This window comes from Micropterus salmoides, unplaced genomic scaffold (genome assembly GCF_014851395.1).
Source record: "Micropterus salmoides isolate LMB-PRFRI ecotype aquatic unplaced genomic scaffold, ASM1485139v1 Ms_hic_scaffold_16, whole genome shotgun sequence".
NCBI lineage: Eukaryota > Metazoa > Chordata > Actinopteri > Centrarchiformes > Centrarchidae > Micropterus > Micropterus salmoides.
The window spans coordinates 16,886,250-16,912,812 of NW_024040707.1; the positions used below are offsets into that span (position 1 = coordinate 16,886,250).

The 26,563-nt window shown below is 41.6% G+C and overlaps 2 protein-coding genes across 2 annotated transcripts; both read right to left on the reverse strand.

Moving 5' to 3' along the window:
- Positions 1-2,352: 2,352 nt before the first annotated feature.
- On the reverse strand, positions 2,353-11,440 carry b4galt3 (UDP-Gal:betaGlcNAc beta 1,4- galactosyltransferase, polypeptide 3). The gene is made up of 8 exons (XM_038722983.1): positions 10,285-11,440; positions 9,609-9,702; positions 8,955-9,518; positions 8,554-8,789; positions 7,423-7,613; positions 7,197-7,319; positions 6,231-6,335; positions 2,353-5,698 (listed from the first exon to the last, which is right to left on the reverse strand). Exons 3-8 carry the CDS (start codon positions 9,235-9,237, stop codon positions 5,302-5,304), a joined length of 1,335 nt encoding a protein of 444 aa, XP_038578911.1. The 5' UTR covers positions 9,238-9,518; positions 9,609-9,702; positions 10,285-11,440; the 3' UTR covers positions 2,353-5,301.
- Positions 11,441-11,602: 162 nt separating this feature from the next.
- Positions 11,603-26,288, reverse strand: bgnb (biglycan b). The gene is made up of 8 exons (XM_038722984.1): positions 26,030-26,288; positions 19,212-19,476; positions 16,217-16,329; positions 15,360-15,573; positions 15,098-15,208; positions 13,845-13,938; positions 13,138-13,276; positions 11,603-13,041 (listed from the first exon to the last, which is right to left on the reverse strand). The coding sequence occupies exons 2-8, from the start codon at positions 19,459-19,461 to the stop codon at positions 12,844-12,846; spliced, it is 1,119 nt and encodes a 372-aa protein (XP_038578912.1). The 5' UTR covers positions 19,462-19,476; positions 26,030-26,288; the 3' UTR covers positions 11,603-12,843.
- Between the last annotated feature and the right edge of the window lie 275 nt (positions 26,289-26,563).

Here is a 26,563-nt window from a genome sequence, read left to right on the forward strand (position 1 = left end):
TAGACAGCGGCTCATTCTTTTTCATAACACATCTCACCATACCTATGCTAGCTACAAATAAAACACCCTTAGACACACATAGAGAGACGTGCATACCAACACAGACACATTGGCACACACATCCTCACGCACTCTGTCAAATGAGCAGGCTCACACACTCTCTCTCTCACATACACACACACACACACACACACACACACACACTTCTGTGGAAAATCACCTGGGAATGTCAAGGTCAGATTGTGTCTGAGTAAAGGAGGGGGCTGACATAACAATAGGTGTCCACAAAAAAAAAACAGCCATGACTGCATGACCTAGATCTCCAGTGTGCTGCCACAGTAGCAGAATTAATTCACTTGATCTTTGTGTTGTTGCGAGCACTGAGGGGGCCTGCGGCTGAGAAAATTGTCCACTGAGGCTGCAAATATGGATGACAGTAACAGCTGAGCAGCCGTGGGATGAGGGTCCAACTCTGACGACCCTGACGACTGATCCCGTTTCCTCCTCATTATCCAGCCCCCACGCTTGTGATGCCCCAGGATCTTGATACATCCTCTCATATCTTTTATTTCCATATCTGCATCCGATGCAGAGCAGAACATTAAGAGTGGTTATATAACCAAATGTTGTGACCTACTATCATGGATATTCACACTGATGCGTGGCAGTGATTCACACTAAAAGAGTGACTGCAGAGCAAAACTTTTGATTCCTCTTGTCATTCATTAACATTTCCTCCTTAAAAACACGCCTTCTTCAATATGTCATGGAAGTATCATTATTAAGACCTTTCCACTGAACCCTCAACAGAAAGGTAGGCCTATGTCCATGGTAAGTGAATGACACTACATTGCACATGTAACAGAATTTCTCAGTAAGTTAGCAGTTCTGATACAAATATAGGCTATATATAGGCGTATGTGTCATAGTCAGCACACACTGGTTGACTGTGACATACATACATAGCCTACAGCCATTACCTGATTGTATTATTTGAAGTAATATAGCTATTTGTGCTACGACCATTGTTGTGCAATGGTTACTGAGGGAATAAAAGGTCAGCTGTGTCTCCTAAGCCAAACAGTAACAGGAGGTGACTAAAGGCTGTCTCAGCCCTCCGCGTCTGCCTGCCAGCCACGGTCACTTCAGCAGGCCAGTGTGTCAGTCTACTGGAGGGAAAGCGCAAACTAGACTGTCACTGCTGCCATGACAGAGTGACAGCATCACAGAACATCCCACAGAAAGACAGCCAGGTGTGACAACTTTAAAAGAAGATATCTCCCTAATGATGTCTCATAACATTTGGTCCAACAACTGAACACACATCTATCGATTACTTTTAAAATAGGAAATAACACACAACTTCTCTTGCAAATGAAATGTTGAGTTTTTGAGCAATACAATACACTCAGGAGTTTTTTCTGCTACAGCCTCATTTGACCAGTAGCTTATTGTGGCTAATGTTAGCTTACTTGAGATATTGCTGTGTATCTGACAGTCACTTTGCTGTCTTTATGACTTTTCTCATCTTGTGCTACTGTTACACTACATTTTTAGCATTTGTCCATTATCCCATCTTTGTCACCTGTGGCCACAGTGGTTGTCGTTCAACTAAAGTCACATAGTCTTTCTTAAAGTGATACGTTTTCTAAAGAAATAGTATCATGCAGGGGTGGACAAAATAACAGAAAAAACTTAGTAATACTAACTGCAATAGACCAGCAGTGTCACCAGTATATTGCATTTGTAAGGCTTGTAATGCTCAGGCCTTGTTGAGACTATCAACTCTGTCCTATTTGAGGCTGTAGTCTGTGTTTGCGTTGCATTGGGATTGGTTGCACGGTGCTCTTTTTGTCCACCCAGTCCATGAGTTTTTGTTTTACCCCCTCTTGGTGAGTCATACATTATGAAACAGATCGAACATAGAGAGCTGGGGGGTTACAGACTATTTATAGGTATGATCTCACATCCAACTTTTTAATCCTGCTCTTTATGCCCACATAAAACACTGGGGCCTGCTATGCACAGGGTGATGTAACAGGTTAGTGCAGTTTTAAATTGGTCTACAGCATGTGTTGATGATGATATATGACTGCTAATCTACCAGCTAGCATGAGCATCTGATCTCTGCCATGTGAAAGCTGTAGCAGCATTATTCAGAATGCTAAACCCTGTATTCATTAAGAGGCCTTGAGTGTTGTGGGGGAGTAAGTGCATCACTGTAGGTATTTAAGTATATTTATAGTGTAGTGTGCACTTGAGTGTAGCTCCACATTCATGTCATTGCATGAATGTGTTTGGTAAGTTCAAGACAGAAAATGTGGGTAGAGACATGTTTTTGATTATGTTTTTTTATTGGTATACATATTTGCTCTGTCACAACATTGTCCATCATAGTTCACTACTTTTGTTGCCTTTTTTGATGACCTTGCTCTCTCTACACAAGCACACGCACACGCACACACACACACTAATTTTCATCTTCAAGACAAGGTCAGTAAATAAGGCAACCTAAGATGACGACAGATATCACTGCATGATGCAAATATCATTGGTAAGTGATGAAATGTATGAGCTACTTATCATTTTCCATGAATACATAAACAACCCATCTTTCCAGTGAGGTGGTTCTTGGCAATCACATTTCTACTCCTCGAACGTGTCAGTATAATGACAGAATGAACTCACGATCAAATGAACTCCCTAACTCCTCCCATAAAGTCCCAATCCTGATTACTGAATTTTTCATTCAACTAGACAGTATATATTTCCAACACGTATGCGAAAACATCCTTTATAAAAACTAGCCTATTTATTAAATATAGAACAATCTCCAGGTAAGCACACAGTTTGCTGATTAATCTGCTGAGATTACATAATGTCCTTAAAAGCTTTCAGTGTCACTGCTTCATGTCATACAGGCATTGTCCCAGGCAATATGATAAATGGAGGATATATCACTTATTGATATGCAACTAAATAATTATGTAGTATAAAGGTAGGAAATGAGGACTTATTAACTTCCACTGTATTCTGTCAAGACAATCTGTTATAACAGCAGATTTTGTTTAAAACAGGCAATATTTCCATCATAAATAAAGATAGATAACCTCTGTAAAACTATATCCATTCACATAACACTCACCATGTAGTTTCTGGTTCTATTAACCAGTGAAATACAGAGTGTGCTCTACACCTTTAAGCTGGCCGGATCAATCATGTGATAAAATGCAAATGAGAGACCCTCGACGCAGAGCAATGCAAAGATTTGATTGGCTGACACCTGTGCATGGCCAACATTAATGATTAACATTCAAGCCACAACACTGGAGTTTCATTCAGTCCTTGGTTCCTCCTGGCGGGTGTTATGCCAAACTGTGCCACTTGATGGCGCTCATATATAACCCAGCAGTATGCCTTCACTCCTTCAGGAATATGGGCTTATTTCATGAGGCACAATGTTAACATAAGAAACATGGAGATACAGTATAAAGGGATAACAAACTGTCCCCAAAACACACTTCATAAGTCTGTGCATTTAGCTCTATCAGTGATTCAATAAATGCATTAATAAATTAAATACATTCAAATGAGTAATACATTACATGTTAGTGTGATAAAACACAATTCCACAAAAGAAGATTTACGTTACAATATGTCATTTTTCAAACTAATTAATGATAGTGAACCATTCCCCTAGTGAAATAGCAGCAAGAAATCCTATGGCCTACAAGAGATGCAATTCAAGTCCTCATTCACAAACTAAGCTCAACTGATGAACTCTCCCTTGACAAAAGGTAAACTAGGATGACAACTCAAAGAAATACGTTGGCTGATATGGGAGAAAAATATGTCTGAGAGGTGAAGTGGTTTCAAGATCATATATGTAGATGCTAATTAATCTGTCAACACAAATTACGTACATGCATGTCCTAATTTATCAGCCCTCAGAATACAAGTATTAGATGTTGTATAATACATGTGTTTCCTTCTTACTTGTCTGCTTTCCTTTACACAAAAGCTTCATCCTAGCGAATGAAGGACAAGGAGAGGCCGACTCATTTGTAGCTTTTAAATGCACCGGGTTCTTTCATTATATACTGAAAGACCCTTTGTGAAGACGCGAGGCCTTAGTTTTTAGCTTTAGGCCTTAGACCTAGTAAAAGCTGACCTAGATCTATACACAGTGCTTTATCGTACTATGACCTTTTTATTATCAAAATACAATCTGAAACTGTCAAAAGTTTAGTCACGTGCCTACAATATTGTCTGCAAGTTCACAATCTCCCCATATCTGACTAATCTAAAAGAAAAATAATAAAATCACAGATAATATTAGAAGCACAGGTCTATCCATGTATCAAGAGTATAGTCAAACTAGACAACAACTATCATGCCAAGTCTATGTTTATGTGACAAGTGTAAAGATAGTCATGATAATATTTCCTAAATTTTTGTTATGTGGTTGGATACAGAGTAATCTTTCCATATGATTTGATTGTCTAGAAACTCTAGAAACTAAATGTCAGAGAGAGAGAGAGAGAGAGAGAGAGAGAGAGAGAGGCACCAGACTGTAAGGAAGGACGAGTAAAACAAATCTGTAAACAAATAAAGAAGTCTCTCTATATAAATATAAACTCTAGCATTGTCTGATAACTACGGAGTTGGTCAGCGCTTGTTCAATGCACACAAATATAAAACGGCAGTCCTGGAACAAATCCTTTGTTCTCATCTAAGATCAGCTTCAGCCTCCCTGCTTTCTAATATTTGCCACGAGACAGAAAGGGGGAAAATGAACCCCCAGGTCAGTGTCTAAAAGCAACTATACCGGTCTATAAAATACGCATAAAAGACAGAAGGCACAGAAACACAAACCCACCATGGAGTGGGATGGACTGACAGCAGTAGTTTTTATGGGGAACATACTGGATGAAGCTGCAGGTCTGCTGGCAGCAGGTGGGATACTTACAACTTGCGACGTCTGGAAAAGAGCAGAGATTTATATATTTGCGGTCTCATTTTCATTTCGTTATGGACCTTTACATGGATATGACTGAGTCCTTCACTGTTCTTCTCTTGGCCCCAATCTAGTCGTGACCACAGACCCGGGTCAGTCGCTAGACCTAAAAGTCACATTCAGTGGATGATAAACCAAGAGGGCGACGCAGTTGTGTTCAACTATCCCTAACCTGCACTGAGCCCAAAAAGCTTGTGCGCTTTATGTCCCACAACAGAATAGATCTACACTGCTTTCCTCCATTTTGTCCTCCAGATCAAAATGAAGGGGGAAGCCACTTTTAGCTACAGATGCGATGCAGTCCTTTTATTATACACCTCATCCTGTTTCATCACACCTGTCTTCTCCTGTGTTGTTTGATTCGCTGCCTTTGACTGGGTAGGTTCTGTCTTTTCACCAACCGGCTTGGCCACAGTCATATTTGCCACAACAGCCCGTTTAGCCTCTTGCCTCTTCTCCTCTTTTGCTGTGTCTTCGGTCTTGCTGATGCTACGTAGGTGGACAGGAGTTGTTGTTTTCAAAAGGATGGGTGCTTTCCCCTGGGGCAGATGGGGGTCTTCACCAATGTTGACAGTGATGTTGGTGTAGAGAGGCTCCAGCTCTTTGGAAAGGAGCTCATAGGTCAGAGAGTTGAGGCCGTCAGAGCGCCAGTTGAGTCTGGTCCTTTTCAGAAGGTCAAATCTAGAAAGACGAACATAATATCACATGTTTGTGTGCTTGCGTGTGTGTGCGTTTCATGGTCAAACTTTAAGGAAAAAGTTTTACATTATGGGAAATGTGCTAACTTTCTTTCCTGCTAGCTGTTTCCCCCTTTCCCAGTCTTTATGCTATGCTTAGCTAACCATCTCCTGGCATGTGTGAGGCAGTAGATATTGTTGGCACGACAGAGCGAGCAGAGGAAAATGAAACACACACAAAAATAGTATCAAAACACAAAATAGTATCTCAACAAACGAAAATTAAACAACCGTTACTGTAGAAAGTCAATATGTGAAGGGTTGGAGATAGGATAAGACTGGAACAAAAAGGCTAGAAAGCATTATAACAATGCCTGTCCTCAGCAATGGCAATGTTATTAGTGGTACTGAGTGTTTACTTGACAGTGTGAAAATTCTTGTTTCATAGCCCAAAAACATCCCACCCACAGTAGTAGATCAAAGGAAAAAATATCCCTACATTATTTTTGTGTGTCTGCAAATGTGTCCACCTGTACCTGCGTGGGTTTTGCGCATTGCCTCTGTCTCCTTTATGCTTAATCATCTTGTAATGACCAATGGCCACTGGAGGGCGCATGATCTTCATGCCAGACAGACGTACTCTGGATAGGCAGCACACAACAGGAGTCAACAGGAACAGCATAAAACTGGAAAACTAAATCTCAGAGTCAGGACAATGGGTCAGCATAGACAGACACTTTACTATTCATGCTATTTTCTATAACGCAAAGCAACAGTAATCCTCAATGAATACATCTATCCTCTAAGGGATACACTTAAAAGCGGAAAAATAAACAAACAGAATTGTGAGTGATTTATGAGAATAACATCTTAGGCAGTGGAAAACAATGTGGTTCCCTTTTTTCATCTCTGGTGCGCGTCTACCACCCAAGTTATCTAAGTCAATCAAAACATGGTGTAACTGATGTTGTAAATGTCTAGTATAATATATATTTTAAGTAGCAAACATCATGCACAAAAGGCAAATTGTTACAAACAGTAGGCAAGAAATATTCTTGTAGTTTAGTCTCATGTAATAATTAGTGCAAGCTTTTTGGTTTTCATTTTCTTGTTCCATTCAGAGTCTCTCATAACAGACTGGCAAATGATAGAAGAGCCAGAGAGAGGAGAGAGGGGACCCTCAGCACAGAAATGAAATGAACCTCAAAACTGCCTGAAAAGTCTTAAGCGCGCATACTCACTGAGCCCACTCCAAGAGACACACAGCAAAGCCACAGCAGTGGGAGGGGACGTGAAGATGAAAGATAATGTTAAGACACTTAAAACAAAAGTCAAACATGAGGAAAACATGAGGAAGGAAACTGTAGACATGAGAGAAAAGATGAATGAAGCGGAGAGGCTGAAATGGCCATGCATGTAGTTCTGATGCTGATACACTCGAGCACACCTCACATGACATCATGCAAGGATGTGGACCTCTGCCCCATTCACCCTCTCCTCACCTGGCTGCAATGTCATCATCCTCTCCACCCCAGCCCCAGTATTGGTTAGGGAAGCCGTTCATCTTCATGTACTGGTCTGGGGTCACTGCAGACACCCCACCAAAATACTGTGGGTACGGCAGCCTGGGAGGGTCACATCACCAATGTACAATCTTGAAAATAATGTCTCAGCACAATACATTTCTATAGAAGTCCATCCACGCACACATACACACCATGCTTCTACCTGTATCTGAACTTGTCCATGGCCACAGACAGGTGTGTGGGGAACTGCTTGTGGCAGGTGTAGGTATTGTGGTCATTCTCAGGCAGCAGGTCAACATCATGCAGGAAGATGCAGCTCCAGTCTTCATCTCTGAGGGCTTCCCGTACCCCAACATTTAGCAGCTTGGCTCGGTTGAAAGTACCGTTCCCCCACTGAAGTCAGAAACAGAGTTTAACGCACATGAATGTATTAATTTTAAAACAAATACAGCATGTGTTAAGTACTCAATTCTGATTGGCTAAGGGATGTTATGTTATTGAAGAACAGATGATTCTTTGACATCTTTTGAGGTGAACAGATGAAAACAGTTTCCAAAAAAGTGTTTTCATTTGTGAAAACAGGTGAAAGAAAAGTTTGTTGTTGTAATGCTAATTTTGGCCACAAGAGGTTGAAGCGCCACTTCAGATTAGCACCGATTAAAATACATTTTTAGCCAAAAGAAAGACATGACAGTAATCTTACATAACTTGCTAACACACAATATATGTACCTTGCTTATGTTTAGAGTGCATAGAGAAATTACATCTCCCCTGGAAGAATGAATGCTTTTAGTCATATTTAGCACATTGGGTAGTGGTGCACTTTAGCCCCTTGTGGCTGAAATGAGTGTTACAACAACACACACTTCTCACCTGCCAAAACTTTTAATTTTGATGAACTGACCCTTTAAATCAGATGTTTGCAATACTTGATTAATACATTTTGTATTGCAGTATTAAACCAACATAACACAGATAACATACTGGTTATACTGTACACCAATAATACGCTAGCATTATACTCGGATGGCACAACAAGACAAACATGTTACAACCACTGTTGCACCAGTACTATGCCAGTATAACACAGTGACACACCCATAATACCAACACACACCACTACAACAGAAATATTACACTAGTGGTACCCTACTATTACAACATTAATATACTGGTAATACATCCGCATTATGTAATAACAGTGTTACACCAGTATGGCACCAGTGTTACACTATAAATGTAATAACGTTACACCAGTACAACTGAGAAACAAGATATTTAATGACATTCACACACACACAAAAATACTGCGGCACACAACACATAACCTGACCTGCTGTACTATATAGATGCTGTAGTGGATCTGCTGTCTTTGCAGGAAGGGGTGGAGGTGGTAAAGGAGAGCACGGAGGTGGGTTTGCCGGTTCCGGTACGGTACCACTATTGCTGTGTGGTGGCGAGGTTCACAGTCTGGAGGTCGGTAGCGTCCGCCTGGCAACACTAACGGGTTCCTCTGTCTGATCTCCTCCAGGGACAGAGGAGAGGAAAGATGGACGGACACAGGTCCGACTGGAACAAAGGAAATGAAAAAAGTGTGAAAAGTGGTAGGCTATTGTCTAGCTTTTGTCTGACCAACAGCTAAGTAGAATGCCACACAACTGTTCGCTGTGCATTTGACTGTCTGTGCATGTGTTACATAATACAGCACACATTAAACCCCTCTAACTCTCTCACCCAGCAGTGGGGAGGGGATCTGGCAGTCTCTCAGTGGTGGTCCCGTGGCAGGGGGTCCAGTGCCAGAGTTGCGAGGCGGGGGAGGCGGTACTCCCAGGTGACTAAGGTTGGTATAGACGTCGTGAGGCCGAGAGTAATCAAACTCTGGCTCTGTGGTGTGCACCAGGACAGACACCAGACCTCTGAAGCCCCCAAGGGAGAAATAGAGAACAAAGGCAAACTGGAAGCCCACCAGCAAGGCTAGTGTGCACGGAGAGTCCAGAGAGCGCCCACAGCACGCCATAATAAAGTAAGATCGTGTAGTACAGTGAAATTCAATGTGGGGGGTATGGGTGGAGGGTTTAAGAGGAGAGATGGGGGGGGGGCAGCGAGTGGTAGCTTGATAAGTTTGGTGGAGGAAGAGGTGGGAAATGAGTAAGGATGGGCAGAAGGAAAGGAGGGGAAGGAGGCAGGGTTGAGTGCAGGCTCAGGCGTGCATGAAGTGGATGTCCATCTGTAGGAATAGGTAGGAGCGATGGTGAAGCTCAGTTAGCACTGCCATCACCTCCTGACCACAGACTTCAACTGCAAAGAAAAAAGAAAACTATTGTTAGTTAAAATTACATTTATTCCTTATTATTATGATTGTATTACACCAGTCTAAATGTAAGGTACCTGGTTTTGCAGAGGTCTAATTAAAACCTGTACTGGGCCAGGAAGGGCTCACTCCAGGTCTCTCCTCTTCTTCCTCTTGTCATCATCAAGCTTTCTGTAATAATAATAATAAAAAAGACCTGAGCAGGAACAGCAGCCGCAGATGCGTCTCACTGTGTAGGTTACTGTACAGCTAAATAAAGCTGGGAAAGTGACAGGCAGCTACAAACAAATGTCACCGTTGCTTCTTTATTTAGAATGGCTTATTTCCAGCAGTGACATTTGGGGCGTTTATGGAAGAGACGCTGGTGCCTGCGGATCAACAGTAGCCTATTAATCCAACATCACAGTTCTCAGTTAGTCCAAACAACTACATGCTATAGCGAGCATGCATTCATCGCTGAATTTCCAGAGAGAGGATATAAGAATGCATGGCTACCGATTAAATAGGCTAACAGAGTAGAGTAGAGCAGAAACAGCGCCATGGTTATCAGTACAAGCCTTCAGTCCAGCTGATTAGCCTATCAACATCTAGCTTATCGTTATAACTATGCAGGCACGCATGTCCAGTATTTACCTGTCCAAAGCGAAAACGTGTCAATAATATTTATTCGACAGCATCACTGGCTACAAGGCTGCTTCTTAATTAAAAAAAATAATAGGCTCCAAACAAGCGTTGCATCACCAGTCGACTCACCAGCACATCCCTGCGACATTTGAAATCCAGCCCCTGGCTTCCTCTGAGAATCCACGGGCCGCCGCCGCCGCCAACGAGTAGACGCGATGGACCAAAATACACCGGGTTTTTTTTCCTGATTGATGGTCGCTCTTTCCCCTCCTCCTCCTCCTCCTCCTAATCTCTCATCCGATGCGAAATCTGTCCGTAGCTGCTTAGAGACCGCTGCAGCCGCTTTCACACGCAAGAGCATCGCCGCATATCCGTCCAGTGTCAACACAGGCAAGTGCGCTCTGCCCGATCCAAACACAGCTGTACAACTCAATCATTGAATCAGATGGGCTGGTGATGCGCGGAGCGGCATATTTGAAAATTATGATGATTTTGCGACTGATGATTGACTGATTGATACATGCATACATATTTTAAATAACTGCTGATTATCTGGATGCAAATTAAGTTAAGAACACAATAGAATGCATTTTCGTTCAAGAGACATAGCCTATACGGTTATTTGCAAATATCACCAAACCTGGATAGGCTATAACCTGCTAATTAGGGAGTCCATAACACACAATATTCATAATTATTCATCAGAGTGACGATAATACATATGTTGTCATCATTTTTTTTATGTGAAAATGTGAAAAAGACGAGATGGTTGAAATTTCTGTGCAGTGGGCCCTTCTGTCTGTGGGTGGGTGTGGGTGTTCATTAGTGCTGAAGATGCGAAGTCTCATGCGAAAGTACCCTACCACACAGAAGAACTCGTGGAGGGAGCATGAAACTGTGGGAGTGAATCAGCAGAGACAAATGAATATCACAATACAGTAGGAATGTGACAAGAAATTGTGGTGGTATGACCAGTCAAGACATTTGTTCTGGCTAAAAAAAATTCTGACACAAAAACTTTTTTTAAAAACCCACATAATATCAAACATTTTCATTCTTTTTAACAATGCAAAAATGCCATATTGACCCTGAATGACAAAATGATATATTGACTTTATTTGCCCTTCAAAGCTATCAGAAGAAACGATCATGTTGAAATTAAGTTATGGATTCAAATCATGACTAATTCATGACTTCAGGACAGCAGTTTTCAATGTAAGACCTTTAAGGCCTTTTAAAGACCTGGTGGCACCCTGTCCACAGAATCAAAATTATATTAACAACTCTGTTTACTATTTGGGATTTGGGAGGATCCAACCTCTTAAAATCCCACACACGTTCAAAAGGATCGGTTGTTGTCACACATCAAATATAATGTGAGCTTTCTTAACATGTACATGTTTGTAGTATTGTAAATTATAAATTGTGGACTCAAAATCTCTCTACACAAAGTGATATTTCTTCTTTATTTCTCACATAGCATCCAACCCAGGGGCATCAGTTGTTCTCTGGCTTTATGCAGCAGGCTAAAAATGTCTTTATTCACATGCAGCAGTAGCTTGTCAGATTACAGAACAGAGACAGAACAGAATATGGCTAAAGTAGTTCCACATAGGTTTACCATAATAAACAGGCTAACCCTCCAGCAACCCTGAAGCAGATAAACCATAACAGAAATACTGTGCAAAACAATGCATCAACACTACTATTATTTGTAGCACTATGTAAACACACTGCCTTCATTGTGTCAAAGCAAAGCAGATGTGTGTTTTCTCTAACTGGGGCAAACTCCCACTACTACTTAGTGTCCCCTCAAGGAACACTGTATTAAAGTATGATACAGACAGCATAATATTTAGAAAGGCACAGAATAGACTCTTTACACAGGCAGGCTGGTGGTTCAGTGACCTCAGATCAATAAGACAATATGTTTAGTACAGATGAGGGGAATTTTAAAATGTACCTATTGCCCTTTTATTTAAATAATTAACTGCCAAATTTTTTTCAACTGGTAAACCTGAATAATAGTTTCTACTTTTTGTACAAGACAGTATAATTTTATTACAAAGTTGTGGGCCAAATGGCTTCGGACGAGTGAAACAGGGACAATGTGATGTGTCTCCAAATTGGCACACACAGAAAATCATACACACATTTTTATGTGTATATAAAAAATCTATAATGCATTGCTTTTCTATTTTTTACTTGAAATCTTAAAGATGTTACTAAAAATAAAAATTACTTCTATCACAATAAGCACTATTGTGTGAAAAATATGGAATGAAATACTTAGTTTAGAAATACTAGTTTTCAGGACAAATTTTTCATTGATTTAGGCTAGGGGGAAACATTTTCCTCAGACCGTCTCCTCTGTTTCTTCCAGTTCAGATGGCAAAATTTTCAAAACCTTAAATCTGAAAATGCAAAAACTCAGGTGAAATACTGCAAGCGTTTTGCTTTCCACTCCCTTCAAGTTATGTGATTGTGTGTTTCACTTCCTTTCTATTTCATCAGTTTATCTTCCCCATCACTCATCTTTCCTCCAAAAACAAAAAATAAAATTAATCATTTCAAACAAGAACTCCCTTACAACTCTCAAGTTTTTTTCATCATTTAAATTATAAGCTCCTCCTCCATTCCTCCATCCCCTTCCCCTCACTCTCTCCACCTGTCAGTATCCCCCTGTCTTTACTTTTTGTAGTTGCCAAACTGAATGGCCATCCGGTCGCTGACACAGCGGAATGTGGCAGGCTGCACCTCCCAGTAGTTCACTGGGTTGGCAAACAGACTGATGCCGTTATAGAATGTCCTCTTCATCCCAAATCCTCGAGGGCAGAAGTCATCCATACCCACCTGGTTGATGTTGTTGGAATGTAGGTACACCACCTAGAAAGCAATAGGGGCAAAGTGGAGGGTGAGCAGAGCATCATGTGAAACATTCAATCTCAGATGGCAAACAAAATGTGTGCATGTTAGACTCACCTGTAGGTATTTCATATGTGGGAGGCCTGGGGGAACACGAGTGAGGCGGTTGTTGTCCAGATGCAGCTCTCTCAGTCTGGGGAGGTAGGACAGACTGCCGTTCTCTATGTTACGGATATGGTTAAAGGCAAGGCCCAACCTGGAAAAAGTAAGACAAGGGGAGAAATGTGAAATATGCAGAAATGAGGACACTGCATGGTACATTTAGCTGAACTGTTTTAGCTGGAGTAACTGGAAATTCGCTGATAAATATCATTGCAAGAAAGGGATTTTAAGCCAGGTGAGAATTAGGGCCACAGTCGCCTGGCAATACTCCTGTGACCATAAATAACCACATTAGAGATTAGAAGTGTGTAGAAAGAAGGTGAAAGAGAGGAACACCTGTGATTTTCTTGTTATAACAAATCAAAATGGTGGCGGTGAAAAATGAAAAATCAACTTATGGTGCTTGTTGAAAAGTACATTAGATGATGGGAATAGACTGCTGTTGTGACTGCAGTGGGAAAGCCCACACACGCTAATCCTGCTACTTTCTAGTGGTACGTTGATGTAGTTCATATTATTACCCCTGAGGGGCACTGCTGACTGGGGATGTGTTTTTTTTTAAACCACAAGACAATTCTTCACAGATATGCAAGCAAATCCCTCAGGGTGCAAGTACTTGGTAATGGTTAGAGCTGAGTATGATGTTGAAGTGGGAAATGTACCTGTATAGGTTTTTGTAGCGGCTCAGGTCCTCCAGTTCCACAGCCTGGATCTCGTTGTGGTCCAGATGAAGCTCATGGAGACTGTCTGGGAGATCTGAAAGACATACATGTCAGGCTCCACTTTATTGTATTTTTGTCCCTTAGTTTCCTATTACTTTTGTGTGTATCCTATGCCGCTTAGCCCTTTCTTGCCATATTGACACTATTAGTTAGAGGTACTTAAAGAAATATTTTGACATTTTGGGACATGAACTGATTGATAACACCTTTATGTCTGTCAGTTAAATATGAAGCTACAGTCGGCATTAGCCTAGCTTAGCAAAAAGACTGGAAACAGGGAGAAACAGCTTACCTGGCTCTCTCCAAAGGTAAAAACTCACCTATTAACATGTTACCTTAAAACTTCAGTTAATAGCCTGGGCTTTATATGCTCACCCTGCCTATAATAGGGAGAAGCGTCTGTAAGGGACAGGCCTTTAATTTGTTTAGCACAAAACTTCTAGCTTCTATGAAATTGTTTTTTTCAACCAGTATGAATATTATAAATATTATAATATTATATTATAATATAAAGATGTGGGGTTTTTTCATCTCCTGTGTTTACCATGCCACGAGATCTGAATTGTTTCCATAAAATGAACAATTGAATGGTGGAGAATCTAACCAATCTTACAATGTCTAGCTTCTTCATATTGACCTTTATATGTGTAGGCTATGCACAATCTCAGCAGATTGGAACTATCTCAAGCAGGCTACCCAGTGGGCTTTAAGAGATTAAATACATCCAAAAAACATGTGCAACCACACCAAGCCAGTTAAAGGGACAGGCATCTAACTGGGACTAGGCATTTAACTGAAGTTTTATGGTATATCTTGTTAGTTTAATGCGTACAAAAAAAGTAAGTGTAAAAATGGCAATTTGTGGTTTTACGAAGAGTATTTCTTGGCCAGAGGCAGTGACTTCCTGGAGATTTTTCATCACTGTGAAGTTGCCAGGCAACCAGTAAAGAAACCATTGGATTGATTAAACAAACAAGATATAATAGTTTACCTTTGGACAGAGCCAGGACAGCTGTTTCCCCTTGTTTCTAATCTCTGTGGTAAGCTAATTTGCTGCTGGCTTCATGTTTAGCATACAGACATGAGAGTGGTATCAGTCTAAGCAAATAAACAGTTCCCAAATTGATGAACTATTCCTTTAAAGATACCCTAACACAATGCATTGCATTTTAGCCACAAAGATGTGGGGTTACCTTTTGGTACCCCAGTCAGTTTGGCCTCTGATATGCGGAGATAATTCAGTTTCAGTCCCTTGAAAGCTCCAGGCTCAAAACCGCTGTTCTGGATGGGGTTTGCTCCCATTTCTGCAAGATGAAGAGAATATTTGTGGCATGAAATAAAAATACATTCTCTTTAATCTTCAAAATCCAATGCCAATGCTATACAGTGGCAAAGAGCAGTGGTGAGCACCATGGAATATAGTCTAGATTTGTTGATGTCATCAGCATTTCTGACCTATGCAGTTCATGTTGCCCAGTCCTGCAAAGGTTCCAGCTGCCACCTTCTTGATGCGGTTCTCGTGGATCCTCATCTCAACCAGAGAGGCAGGCAAGTTCTTGGGGACAGTGGTCAGCAGATTCTTGGAGAAGTAGAGCTTCTGCATGTGCTTCAAGGGCACAAATGTTTTGGGGTGGACTTTGGAAATGAGGTTATTCCTCAGAGACAGACCCTGAAAACAAACACAGAAACCGTGGAGAGGCAATCTGTGAAAAACCATCAGTAGAACCCAGACAGCCAGAAAAGGAAAAGAAACGAAAGCTGAAATAATACACAGAAGAGCTTGTGTTTGCATCCTCTGCCTCTACCGAATGTGTTTGAGTGAATTAAAACAGATCCAGCAGCAGCTCACAGCAGTCCGTCAACCAGCAGACTGTCTCTCCACCTGCGCTGGCTGAAAGCTGGAGACAGATGTAGGCTGAGGTAAACAGACCTTAATAGAGATGTTATTGTATAATGTCATGTTGGGAGTTTCCTACGCTGCCAGACTTAATATTGCTCTTGGTCAGTGCTCTTGAATGCAGGTCAGGAGGAGTGAGCAAAGTTCTTCTGCTAAGAGAAGCAAGGATGTGAGCTTGAATACTCCCATTTGGCTTCAGGCTCAAACATAATACAATTAAGGCTCTCAGAGCAGAGGGCGGTGGATGGAAGGAAATTAATTTCTAAATCCCAGAGGAAACGGAGAGTCATAATGATATTTCACACTACCAAAGCCAATCCAAGCTCAGCTGAGTCAGTTACACATCTTTAAGAGTTGCTGATCTAATGCTGAGAGGGATATGTGTGTATGGGGCCAGACTGTGTGTGGATCTTACATATAAGTTAGTGAGGCCTTTGAAGTCATTCTCTTTAAGCTCAGTGATACGGTTGTTCTGCAGGTCCAGGAACTTGGTGTCCTGAGGAATATTCTTTGGCACCTCGGTCAGACCTGAGGACAAGACCAATAAAAACACAGAGGAATCATACTCCAATAAATGCCTCCATGGATGACTGTGAACCAACACCCTAAAACCAGTTTGTTTTCAATGGGCAAGCTCTTAGGATATCTTAGTCAGACATAGACGTTGGAAAATAAATAGTCACTGTGTGTTTAAAAACCTCCATCAGGCCTAAAAATTCCCCCAATCACACTCCCACACAATCTTAAATGAGCACGTTGGGCCTCCTCGTCTATTATTTTAATGAGAGGTGGACATAGACACAACCAAGGAGGTCATAGAGAGACGTCAGAGCAGCACATAACATTACAAGTTTGTCACCGACAAAGACTAGCACACACACACACACACACACACACACACACAAACGCAATTTCCCCTCACACCAGATGTTTTCCATCTGGTTTCCATTTGACAGAAGTCACAAAGGATGTGACTTAAATACCACGAGTAAAATCACACATCAAATAAAAGGGAGACGGGCACAACCCTGAGACAAGGGGAGAAATACAAGCTTTGTGTGTGTTAATGTGTAAGTGGTGAAGCTGTCATTCCATTTGGGAACATAATTGTCTTAATTTAGGCTTCTCTGTGACAGGAACACCTGCTAAGAAGTAATAAAACACAGAAAGCTGTTATTATAGGATTGCTTATGAATAATAAATTCATAAAGGCTAAGAATGGGTTACAACAAGTGGACGGCGTTAAGAAATACACCTGCATGATTCCACTCAGGGATGTCTGGAAAAATGACTAAGCACACAAACACAGCAACCAGTGATCATTAACAAGACCACATCACAGAGCCACGTGGATGAGTGTATCAGATCATGGTCAGTGGCTGAGACAGGACACAGTAAGCGAAATCCCGACATCATCTGGACCGCGACCATGATGCAACCAGACCCGCTTGGTGCGAGAGTGCCAGCTGTCCCACTGGGATCCAGTTTGCCACCAACCACATCTGACCCACAGGACTGTACCCAGAGCTGTCCATCTAAAGTTAAGTTTAGATATATGGCTTTGGCTGTATTGTGCCACACCCTCCATGTCACCACACAGGATCAAACCCTCAGCAGCTCCTTCTCACTTTCTGTTCAAACCTCGTCCGCGAAGTGCTGAGAGACCTGGTGCAGTGGTGGAAACGGAACTTTATAGTGTAGGTTTATCCAAGACATTAAGCACAGTTATGTCTTCAAAGATCAATTTATTAAAATTGTAGGTTGTAGGTGAAAGTTGTAGGTAATTTTCAGTCCTAGGTATACCGTTTAAATTACAAACCAAACTCCAGTCTCTGTGATTTGCTTTTCTCAAATGTAATAAAGTTATTACAGCTGTTGTGAGAGCAATTTGATTTTGAAGGTGCAGAATGTTACCAGGTGGATGCATGTGGCAAGAAATATTTACCTTCCAGTCCACACCTGTAGCTTTTGACATGCATCCTGCCAGCTGGAAACCTTCACATTTATATGCCGGCATGAAACCTAACAGACATGATGAAAGGACCTGAAAAACTTTCACCAACACCCTGATTAACTGAATCCCTTCACCCTCTAAACCCCAAACCACAGTGCTTCACCCATATCTGCCGCAAATCTTAAAGCCATTACCACAAACTGACAAAACTGGCACCTTCTTAAACCCAAGCACCCCTCTACACAAATACGCGACATCATGCTGGGATGCACAGTGAGAGGAGACAGACGCCACCGCCAAAATACATCTGTTCTAAATAAGCACTTGACATCTCGGAAATTATATGCTTCCACATTTACCCGCTGCAGAAAGACCAGGGACAGTAAATATATAGAGCGTGTAAAATGATGATTCTACAAAACCATCATGTCTAAACACAGACAGCTTATTAGCATTATATAGCCAGTATAATGTGAGGTATCCTCTTTTTAAATCCACATGTAAGACTGAATGCAGTTTCTTTGGACTTATAAGAATAGACAGAGGAAGAATAGCATGCACTCAATGCACATAATAGCCACAGTCAGGATATAGTGGTAAATGCTTATATGGAAACATGACTAAAATTAAGTCAAAGACAGACTGTAAAGGTTTAGTGAAAATCAATGTTTGAGGTAAGTTATGTTATGTTGTTTTGTCAAGAAATAGCTGAACATTATGCTAGTCTCGTCACTTCCCAGAAAGCTGCCTCACATCTTCATCCTAATAAAAAAATAGTTGTACACACAAACGCAACTTTTCTCTATCCTTCCTTTTAATCCTCTCCTCCATCTTTAAATCTCTTTAAACTAACTTATCCTTCCTCCCCTCCTGCTTTGGGTTGCCGTTAAACATCCGGTCCACGTCCCAAAAACAAACAATGAAATAACTCCTTAAAGACAGTGAGGAAATTATAAACTTTTCATATCCTCCCATCAAAGTGTCCACTGCTGTGCCTTTTCTCGCTACCTTCCTCCCTCTTTTGATCCCTTTCCATCTCTCTTATTTTCTCTTCCTCCTCCCTTTGCTTGACTCAGCCTTTTTGCCTTTTCTGCCGAACCCTCTCTCTCTTACTTTCCCACCCAGTATCCACACACAGAGTCTGGAACACAAAATCCCTCAAAGACATGCCTTTTCCTTGTCAAAAAACACCAGAGGTATCCCGAGAAAGAAATTTTTCTCTCAGATAATACACCAAAGGGGGCTTTATTTTCTGGAGATATGAAAATCATGCAAGGCCCTTGTCATGCTCACTCACTCTGCCATTCAACTCATTTGCTTTCCTTTCTGAACCTCTTGACGCACACACACACACACACAAACACGTAGAAATGATGACAAAGTATCACAGACATGCATCTCTCTCTTTCTCTCTCTCTGTTGTTTCTCTCTTTTATTCACACACACTCTCACCGACCGAGGTCAGAACACTGGACGACCCTGAGCTGACAGTGGCAGCCAAACGGGCACATGGGTACGTCAGGGGGCGGGATCTCCTCCACGCCTGAGCTTTCTTCCTCATCCCTCATCATTGACATCATCCCGCCGCTGTCCATACTGTCCATGGCAAAATCCCAGAAGCCCCTCTGCTCAAAGGGCAGGGCTGAGGAGACGGAGAGTAGCCGGGCCACGCATAGCAACAGCAGGAGGGAGCAATGTGGCAACATCTTTTAGGTAAATACCTGAGAAAGAACAAACAAGATGGATGGAGAGCAGCATCAGTTTTATTGTACATGAGTGTACCAGTAGATAACAATAAGCTAAAAGTACTGCAGGTTCACTGTGTATCACTGTGTATGATATTTGGTAATTTGATCAAGTGCACATTTATTACAATAATTTACAATGAAACACAAAACTACTATATCAACTAAGGCATACATATTAATTTAATAGAGGGGCCCTGTTTTATATCTACTGTTAAGCGCTTTATCATTATGCTGTGCTCATATTGTGTACATTCCCAAATTCTGAACAATTACTATTATTCCAGCATAGAGTACTGGTTGGTTTCTGGCGCTGACATGTATAGTCTACTGTTTGTGCTGTACTTAATGGGAATATGTGGGTGCCGAAGTTCATACACAGAGGAGAAGGTGGTGTATGCGTGTGTGACTTATGCTACCTTTCAGGACACAATTCAGACTAAAGACCATTTTATTGGGGACGGCTTGAGCAATTGGGGACAAAAGCCATGTCTCCAACTGGGGAAAAACTGATTTATGGGCCGGGGGTTAAGGTTAGGGGTAAGGCTTAGTGTAAGTATCCAGGTTGGGGTCATCAACACTAAACTTTTGCCCCTGTTCTCCCTAATAGGTTAATTCAGCTATGTGCGTGAGGGCTTTAAATTCATAGCTAAGCATAATAGCCAGTGATAAATGGACGTTGAAATATTATGAAATGGTCTGCTTATCCTTAATTACTAAGCCCTACTGTTTATACCACGCCTTACAGGCCGACCAGGAGCTTGAGGCTGGTGAGGTGAAATGGACTCATTCCACCCAGGGAAACTCGCCAGGAATCGACTCTGGGAACGAAAGTCACTTAAACCACGCTGACAAAATGTCACAGTCTGCTTCTTGCACACCGGCTCTATTCCCAGGAGAGCAAGTGTCTCCTTACTGGCCAATCAGATAGTGTAGAGGACCTCACCTTGGCGGTGGAAAACTTTATTCCTGCAACCGAGTGGTCAAACAAAGCCTCCATTCATTTAGAAGAGAAACCGGGCGTGCGAGTGCATGTCCGTCCATGTGCATTTACATGTGTTTGAGTGTGTACGCATGGCATGAAACACAGACTCCATGATGTCATAGCTGTGTGCACACACACAGACTGCTAATTGAGGCCACCAGACATATGAGCATGTGTGTGTCTGTGTTTGTTTCCTTTCCTCGTCCTGCCTGCACTGACCTAACTAACACCTCAGTGCAGCCACCCCTCCTACTCAACCTGAAATCTTATTCCTAGGGAAACAAATTATTAATGAAGGCCAAATGATCCTTACAGCAGGAAATTAGACCCTTAACCTGAGGCTAATCCTATGAAGTTAAGCCCAGTCCTACACTGGTGCCCCTTAACCCCTATAATCTCTAACCTTGTGGTGTTCTTTAATCTTAGAGAAGCCTGGGAAGTCTCGATGCCAACAGTTAGCATGCAAATTGACTTTCCAGAGAAGTTTAAGGATCCTGTTGCAACATGATCATGTTTTCATTCGAAGCAAGAGGAGGGCAAATTTTACCTTTCAGCATTATCAGGACCAAGCAATGGATGAAAAGAAGGAGAGGGGTAAAGCGAAAGGGGCAAGAGATTAGGATCAATATAACCAACGAAAGGAATGAAAGTCCTGGGACAGACTGACAACATAACAGTGCAAGAGAGGGGGAAAAATGTACACCATTTATTTACACTTAATGTCTTAGGGTGAAATGTGAATTGTCCAGTTTTACTGTGGTTCCTCCATTGTGTCAGTACATTCTAAGCATCTCCTGTTCTCCTATCATATTAAGTGGGATACCATTCAAACACTTGCTTGATCTTTGCCCTGCCTATTTAACCTAATATCCCGGGATATTTCTGGTAGCATGGTCTGTTCACAAGACTTGTGTGAATGGCCTAAACAGGGAGACTGCAGTAAGAATAAAGCTAGGGAGGGTGTTCAAGGGTTTTTGGTGTTAGGGAAATGCTTCTCATTCCACATTTCATGAAAGAAATGTTCTCTGAACTGATACTGATCCTGAAAATGTGGAGCTTTAGCAAAACGAAATGCAAGAATGTGATCAGAGTACAGACATCACAGCGTGTGAGTGATGAATTTTCAATGCCTGCTTATCAATTCAACTTCTAAACTTACAGACTATTCATAACCTCAGATACCAATTTGAGTTAGGAGTCCTGAATTGTTCAGGGCAGTGCATGAGAAAATTACCCATTTTTAGTCTGCGACCATTGGCTTTAAAGTTGCTTATGCAAGAGAAGAGTGCTCTATTCAAAGAAGTACGAGTATCATTTAGGAACATTAAAAACAGTAAAACAAAGAGTCTGTGCATGATGTGGACCTAGCCTGGAAGCATGAATGACTGGCCCTTGCAGTCTGTTCCATGCAATAAAAATAGCTGCCAAATTATACCATTTTGCAGAAAAGAAAAAACACCACTGGCGTTGGCTTGGCCAGAAGAATGCAGCCAAAAGGACACGGCGAGGGCACAGCATCACACATTGACACGCAACACAAAAAAGAGCTGCAATATACACAGATACCACCAGACTTATTTATACACCTACAATTCCTGCAACTTTATGGGAGGTAAAATAAGTATACAGCCATTTTTCATTGGTCAAACCAGTGATTTGTCAGCCACTTGGAGAGATGTGGTAGTGGATGGAGATTTGCAGACAGAGGTGTTGGGGATGATTGAAAAGGCAAAAAAAAAAGAAAGAAAAAGGAGACAGGAACAAGAACAGTCTATCATCATCCAGGAATGACGTGTAAGGCTACTGTAAACACAACATGACGATAAGACTAAACTACATCCCACAATCAAGCAGCCTCTCTAGCTGTAATAACAACTTTTAGCCGGCCCTGGTGTGTGTACATATGAATTCCTCTCCTCTCCCTCCATTTAAGCTGCGATCTGTCAAACATCCGGTCCGAGATGAAAACAGACCAAAGGCTTCAATCTTAATTGTTATTGCCTCGGTTCTCTTCCCATCCGAAGACCAAGAGTGGTTTAATGGATGGATGGATGGCCGGGGGGAGGTGGGGGGGGGTCATGAGGCAGACAGAAAGAAAGAGTGGGAGTTGTGTGTTGGCAGTGGCGGTGGCGGTGGTGGTGGCGGGAAGGATGTGAGAGATCAAGCTGCACAGGATACAAGGAAGTGTCTAATCAACACATGCATCACAGGTATTACAAAGCATACTGCGTATTTAGTATTTTTTTAGCTTTACTATATGTTCAAAAGTATGTGGACACCCTAGTGCATATGTATACTTTTTTTTGTGTCTGGTGCTGGCTGTTTTTTAAGGCTTAAGCTCGGTCTCTTGACAGAAATTGACAAAAAGCATAATACTAAAACATCTAACACCTTTGGCATGTATTGGAATACCGGCTGCAAGCCAGGCCTTATCACTCAGAGGAAATTCCCCTTCTGTGTCAGCTCATGCCCAGTGTGTGAACAGACACACACTCATAATATGACTGTCTGAACCGCTGAACGTGGTTAAACTGTCATAACAGGCACAAGAAGACAGAAATTTTTATGAAGATATGAATTCTACTGATTTGCTGTTGGATTTGAAAGGTGAAAATAGGCCGACTGATGATAAAACACAGCGGTGTCAGCAAAAGCCCCACATGGTGAACAATCCACCCTACAAGTGTATCAACTGTTTGAGTTTCCCACAGTCAGTGTCTGAGATTAGCTTTACATTTCCTATATGCACCATCCATCAAGTGCTGGGTACTTGTCAGCCATCACATGCAGCGCAATTACTTTGATGCGACTAGAGTTCCCACAAGGCAGCCTTTGCCCTCGTCAAGCTAAACAAACATATATTTAAGATATATGCTCTCTCCGCTGCCAAGAACAATCATCTCTTCAAGAGACAACACACACAGTGTTTGGTCTCCCATGACCGCAATCGAGAGAAAGGCAATCACCATTACCTCCCACCCAGTCATGCACAAAACCCACCTTTTCACTTGGCACATATGAATTACTGCCACATCTTTCTCCATAGAAAAAGTTTTAAATTGTTGACTGTAAAATCACCAGATTGTATATGCACACAACTCCTTTTATCACTGCACCTTTTATGCTATTCTTGTCTGTGTCTTCAGCACTGCCATGAACCCTGAAAGCCAGAGATGCCAAAATCCATTAAGCTTTACAGTATCGATCACGACATAAAATGTTGGCTCATTTTATGTGTCTACATACTCAGGAGCATCAGCTCTGCTCCTTAGTTGGCAGTTGTGTGAGCAGAGCTAAGGTGGGGCAGAGAGCTTACCAAAAGTGCCAGCTGGCGCCACAATGCTGGTGTATTGGCTGCCGCCACGTCAACACTCAGTGCCTATTAACATCACATGCTAGCTCAAATTAATCACAATGCTGACAGAGCACAATATATTTGACACAGCTTAGTATTGTGTTACAGGGAATAATTCTAATTTTGGCTAGCACCACACAATATTCATTTGTTTTGAGTTCTGTATTTATTCTAACCCATCATGTTATTCTGAACAGGATCCAAGTGGCTATAAACTCTAAAAAAACACACAAATAAAAAACTCATATAAATGTTTTCTTGTGGAAATCTGCCCCCCCCCCCCCCCCCCCCCCCCCCCCCACACACACACACACACACACACACACACACACATACACACATAAACCATCTATGTATAAATGTCACAGAATCTGAAGTCCACTTCCAAAATGATCTGGTCAGTGACCTCCCTCATTTCCTTATGCCATGTCTCCTTCCTTCCACACATGTGAACACAGACAGAGAGACTAGCACACACACACACACACACACACACACAAACACAACCCAAATTCATGTACTCTTCACACATACAGGCTGTTAGTGCTAGGCGGGTCCGGTAGGAGCATTCGGGTGGAGTTAACTGCCCCAGCCGCTGTAATTTGGTGACTGCCATCCCTAAAAAAAGGAACTGTTTGGCAGCTTCTCTGTTGCCGCCAAGCTTGGATGTGGTGGCAAGCTGCTCAACGCTGCAGAGACAAGGCCTAACCAGAGAAAAGCAGAGAGCAGAGCAGTACAGAACAACAAAGAAGGGTACAACTGACCTGAGGATCCATGCCTGAGGGCAGATGAGCCTCATTCAGTGGCTCAAGTATGTGGAGCATTCCAAAGCTGGTGCCAGTTATAAGTGGGCTATGAATAGAGAGACTGTAAACAATGGCTGCTTTTTTAAAAAAAAATAAAAAAAATGGAACAATCAGCAAATTTTATTGTCAAAACAAAGACAAAAGACAAAAATTTCCACCGCTCAAAAATAGCTCTACCTTTTAAAAAATGTATCCACTGGTTCGGCATCAATCTGAAACTAATCAAGTGGGAATTTGAAGCTGCAGAGGAACTGTGAGTTTGAACTCACCAAACCAAATTGTGATATAAAACACTGAGATGTTTGCTGAGACAGACAGATGAATGGACAGACAGGCAGTGAGAACTATCAAAACTAGAAGGTGTAGGGTGGTCAACCCATGGGCTGGCTAATAGGCAGGCAGGCTAGAAGCTCAGGAAACAGACAGATTTAGTCCGTCATTTTGGTTGTCTAACCATTGACTCCACGCTTAGACACTGTTTGCTCTGTCTTTGTACAGTAAAGTGACTCAGTTAAATACAATGGTACAAATGACCCATAGATGGTTGTTCACCATTGCTGGACAGAAACAGAAGGGGAAAAAGTCCTTTCATAAAGGTTGTTTGCATTATGTTATGTGACAAAATAAAACACAGCGACGAAAAGAGCAAACCATAACAATCTTCCTGCCAAATAAAGTTTCTGAGGTCAAATTTCAGTCTGATCACTGTGTGTATACAGAGGCTGAATTTGAGGGTAGTGCAGACCTGTGTACCAGAATGTGTTGCCTTGATTGGCACGTTTCACTATAATTTTTCTCCCTAAATGGACCACTATGCTCTGCATTACACTTACAGTTTGATGAGATAATTGGGGTGGAAAGCTAGATTTGAAGATAAAATAAGTTGAAAGAAAAGTTTTGCTTAATTATTAGGCCTATTTCATCCACTAATGATAGGTCCCATTGAACAGTCTTTGGAGACTCAATGCGACATCTAGTGTAACTCCGGAGTAAGAGCTTTGTGTCGGCCATGTAGCAGGTTGCATTAAGTGGCTCGATGACATAATAATAATAATAATTGTGTAATAATTCCTAACATAATAATCATGAGGGATGTAAAAACTAATAAAGAAGACATAACTTTAATACATTTGAATTTGGTGCAAACTTTAACAGAACATAAATCAACATGACAACATAAATTTCAGCAAAGGAAAAAAATAATATGATATACAGTTTAAGAGTTTCTATATGTCACATAAAATTTGTAATTTCTCATGTACACCTTTGTATATAATTAGTTTATCAAGTAAAACTCAGCCTAGAAGGAGAAATGAAAAAGTTGCCCCTAGGCCAGTTCCAAGACTGAATAGCACATGTAATAAAATAACCCATCTCCCCTACCTTATGGATAAAAATAAGAAATTAATTCCAAAAAATGGGTTGAATGTTGTTTTCTCCCTCTGTGAGTCAGATTATCCTGGAGATTAAAACAAAAATGGCTGTCCTATATTTTCATCACATTTAGGGATTATTGCAGTATTTCCCCCGTGGTCCTCTGACATCCAGCCGCAGCTCCTCCGTCACCGCGTGCCTCTGCGAACCGTGTCAGGGCACCGTGTGTTCTCCTTTCAGTCCAAACCGAGGGAATGACTGAGAGCCAGGGGGGGTCAAGCCCATAAAGTTAACAAGCCAGCCTCCTTTCTCCCCTTTTTGGATGAAGGAAAGAGGAGGAGGAGGAGGAGGAGGAGGAGGGAGGAGGAGGAGTCCGGAGCATGTGCTATAGTAGCTGGTATGGTAATATGAGTTGAGTTATTACTACAAAGTTAGTACTCATATAATAATTCATAAAGTCACATTATTCAAATATAGAACACTTCACAAAATAGACTAAATATTATGACACCGGAAACATTTTACAACATTTGAGATTGCATC

What these genes read in the sequence shown, in the direction of transcription:
- b4galt3 (XM_038722983.1), bottom strand. Translation starts at nt 9,237, where the DNA reads ATGGCGTGCTGTGGGCGCTCTCTGGACTCTCCGTGCACACTAGCCTTG. An exon ending in ATGGACAAGTTCAGATACAG is followed by an intron (nt 7,320 to 7,422) that starts GTAGAAGCATGG and finishes TGACCCTCCCAG; the next exon opens with GCTGCCGTACCCACAGTATT. An exon ending in GATGATGACATTGCAGCCAG is followed by an intron (nt 6,336 to 7,196) that starts GTGAGGAGAGGG and finishes CTGCCTATCCAG; the next exon opens with AGTACGTCTGTCTGGCATGA.
- bgnb (XM_038722984.1), bottom strand. Translation starts at nt 19,461, where the DNA reads ATGTTGCCACATTGCTCCCTCCTGCTGTTGCTATGCGTGGCCCGGCTA. An exon ending in CGTCCAGTGTTCTGACCTCG is followed by an intron (nt 16,330 to 19,211) that starts GTCGGTGAGAGT and finishes TCTTGTCCTCAG; the next exon opens with GTCTGACCGAGGTGCCAAAG. An exon ending in CACATATGAAATACCTACAG is followed by an intron (nt 13,042 to 13,137) that starts GTGAGTCTAACA and finishes ATTGCTTTCTAG; the next exon opens with GTGGTGTACCTACATTCCAA.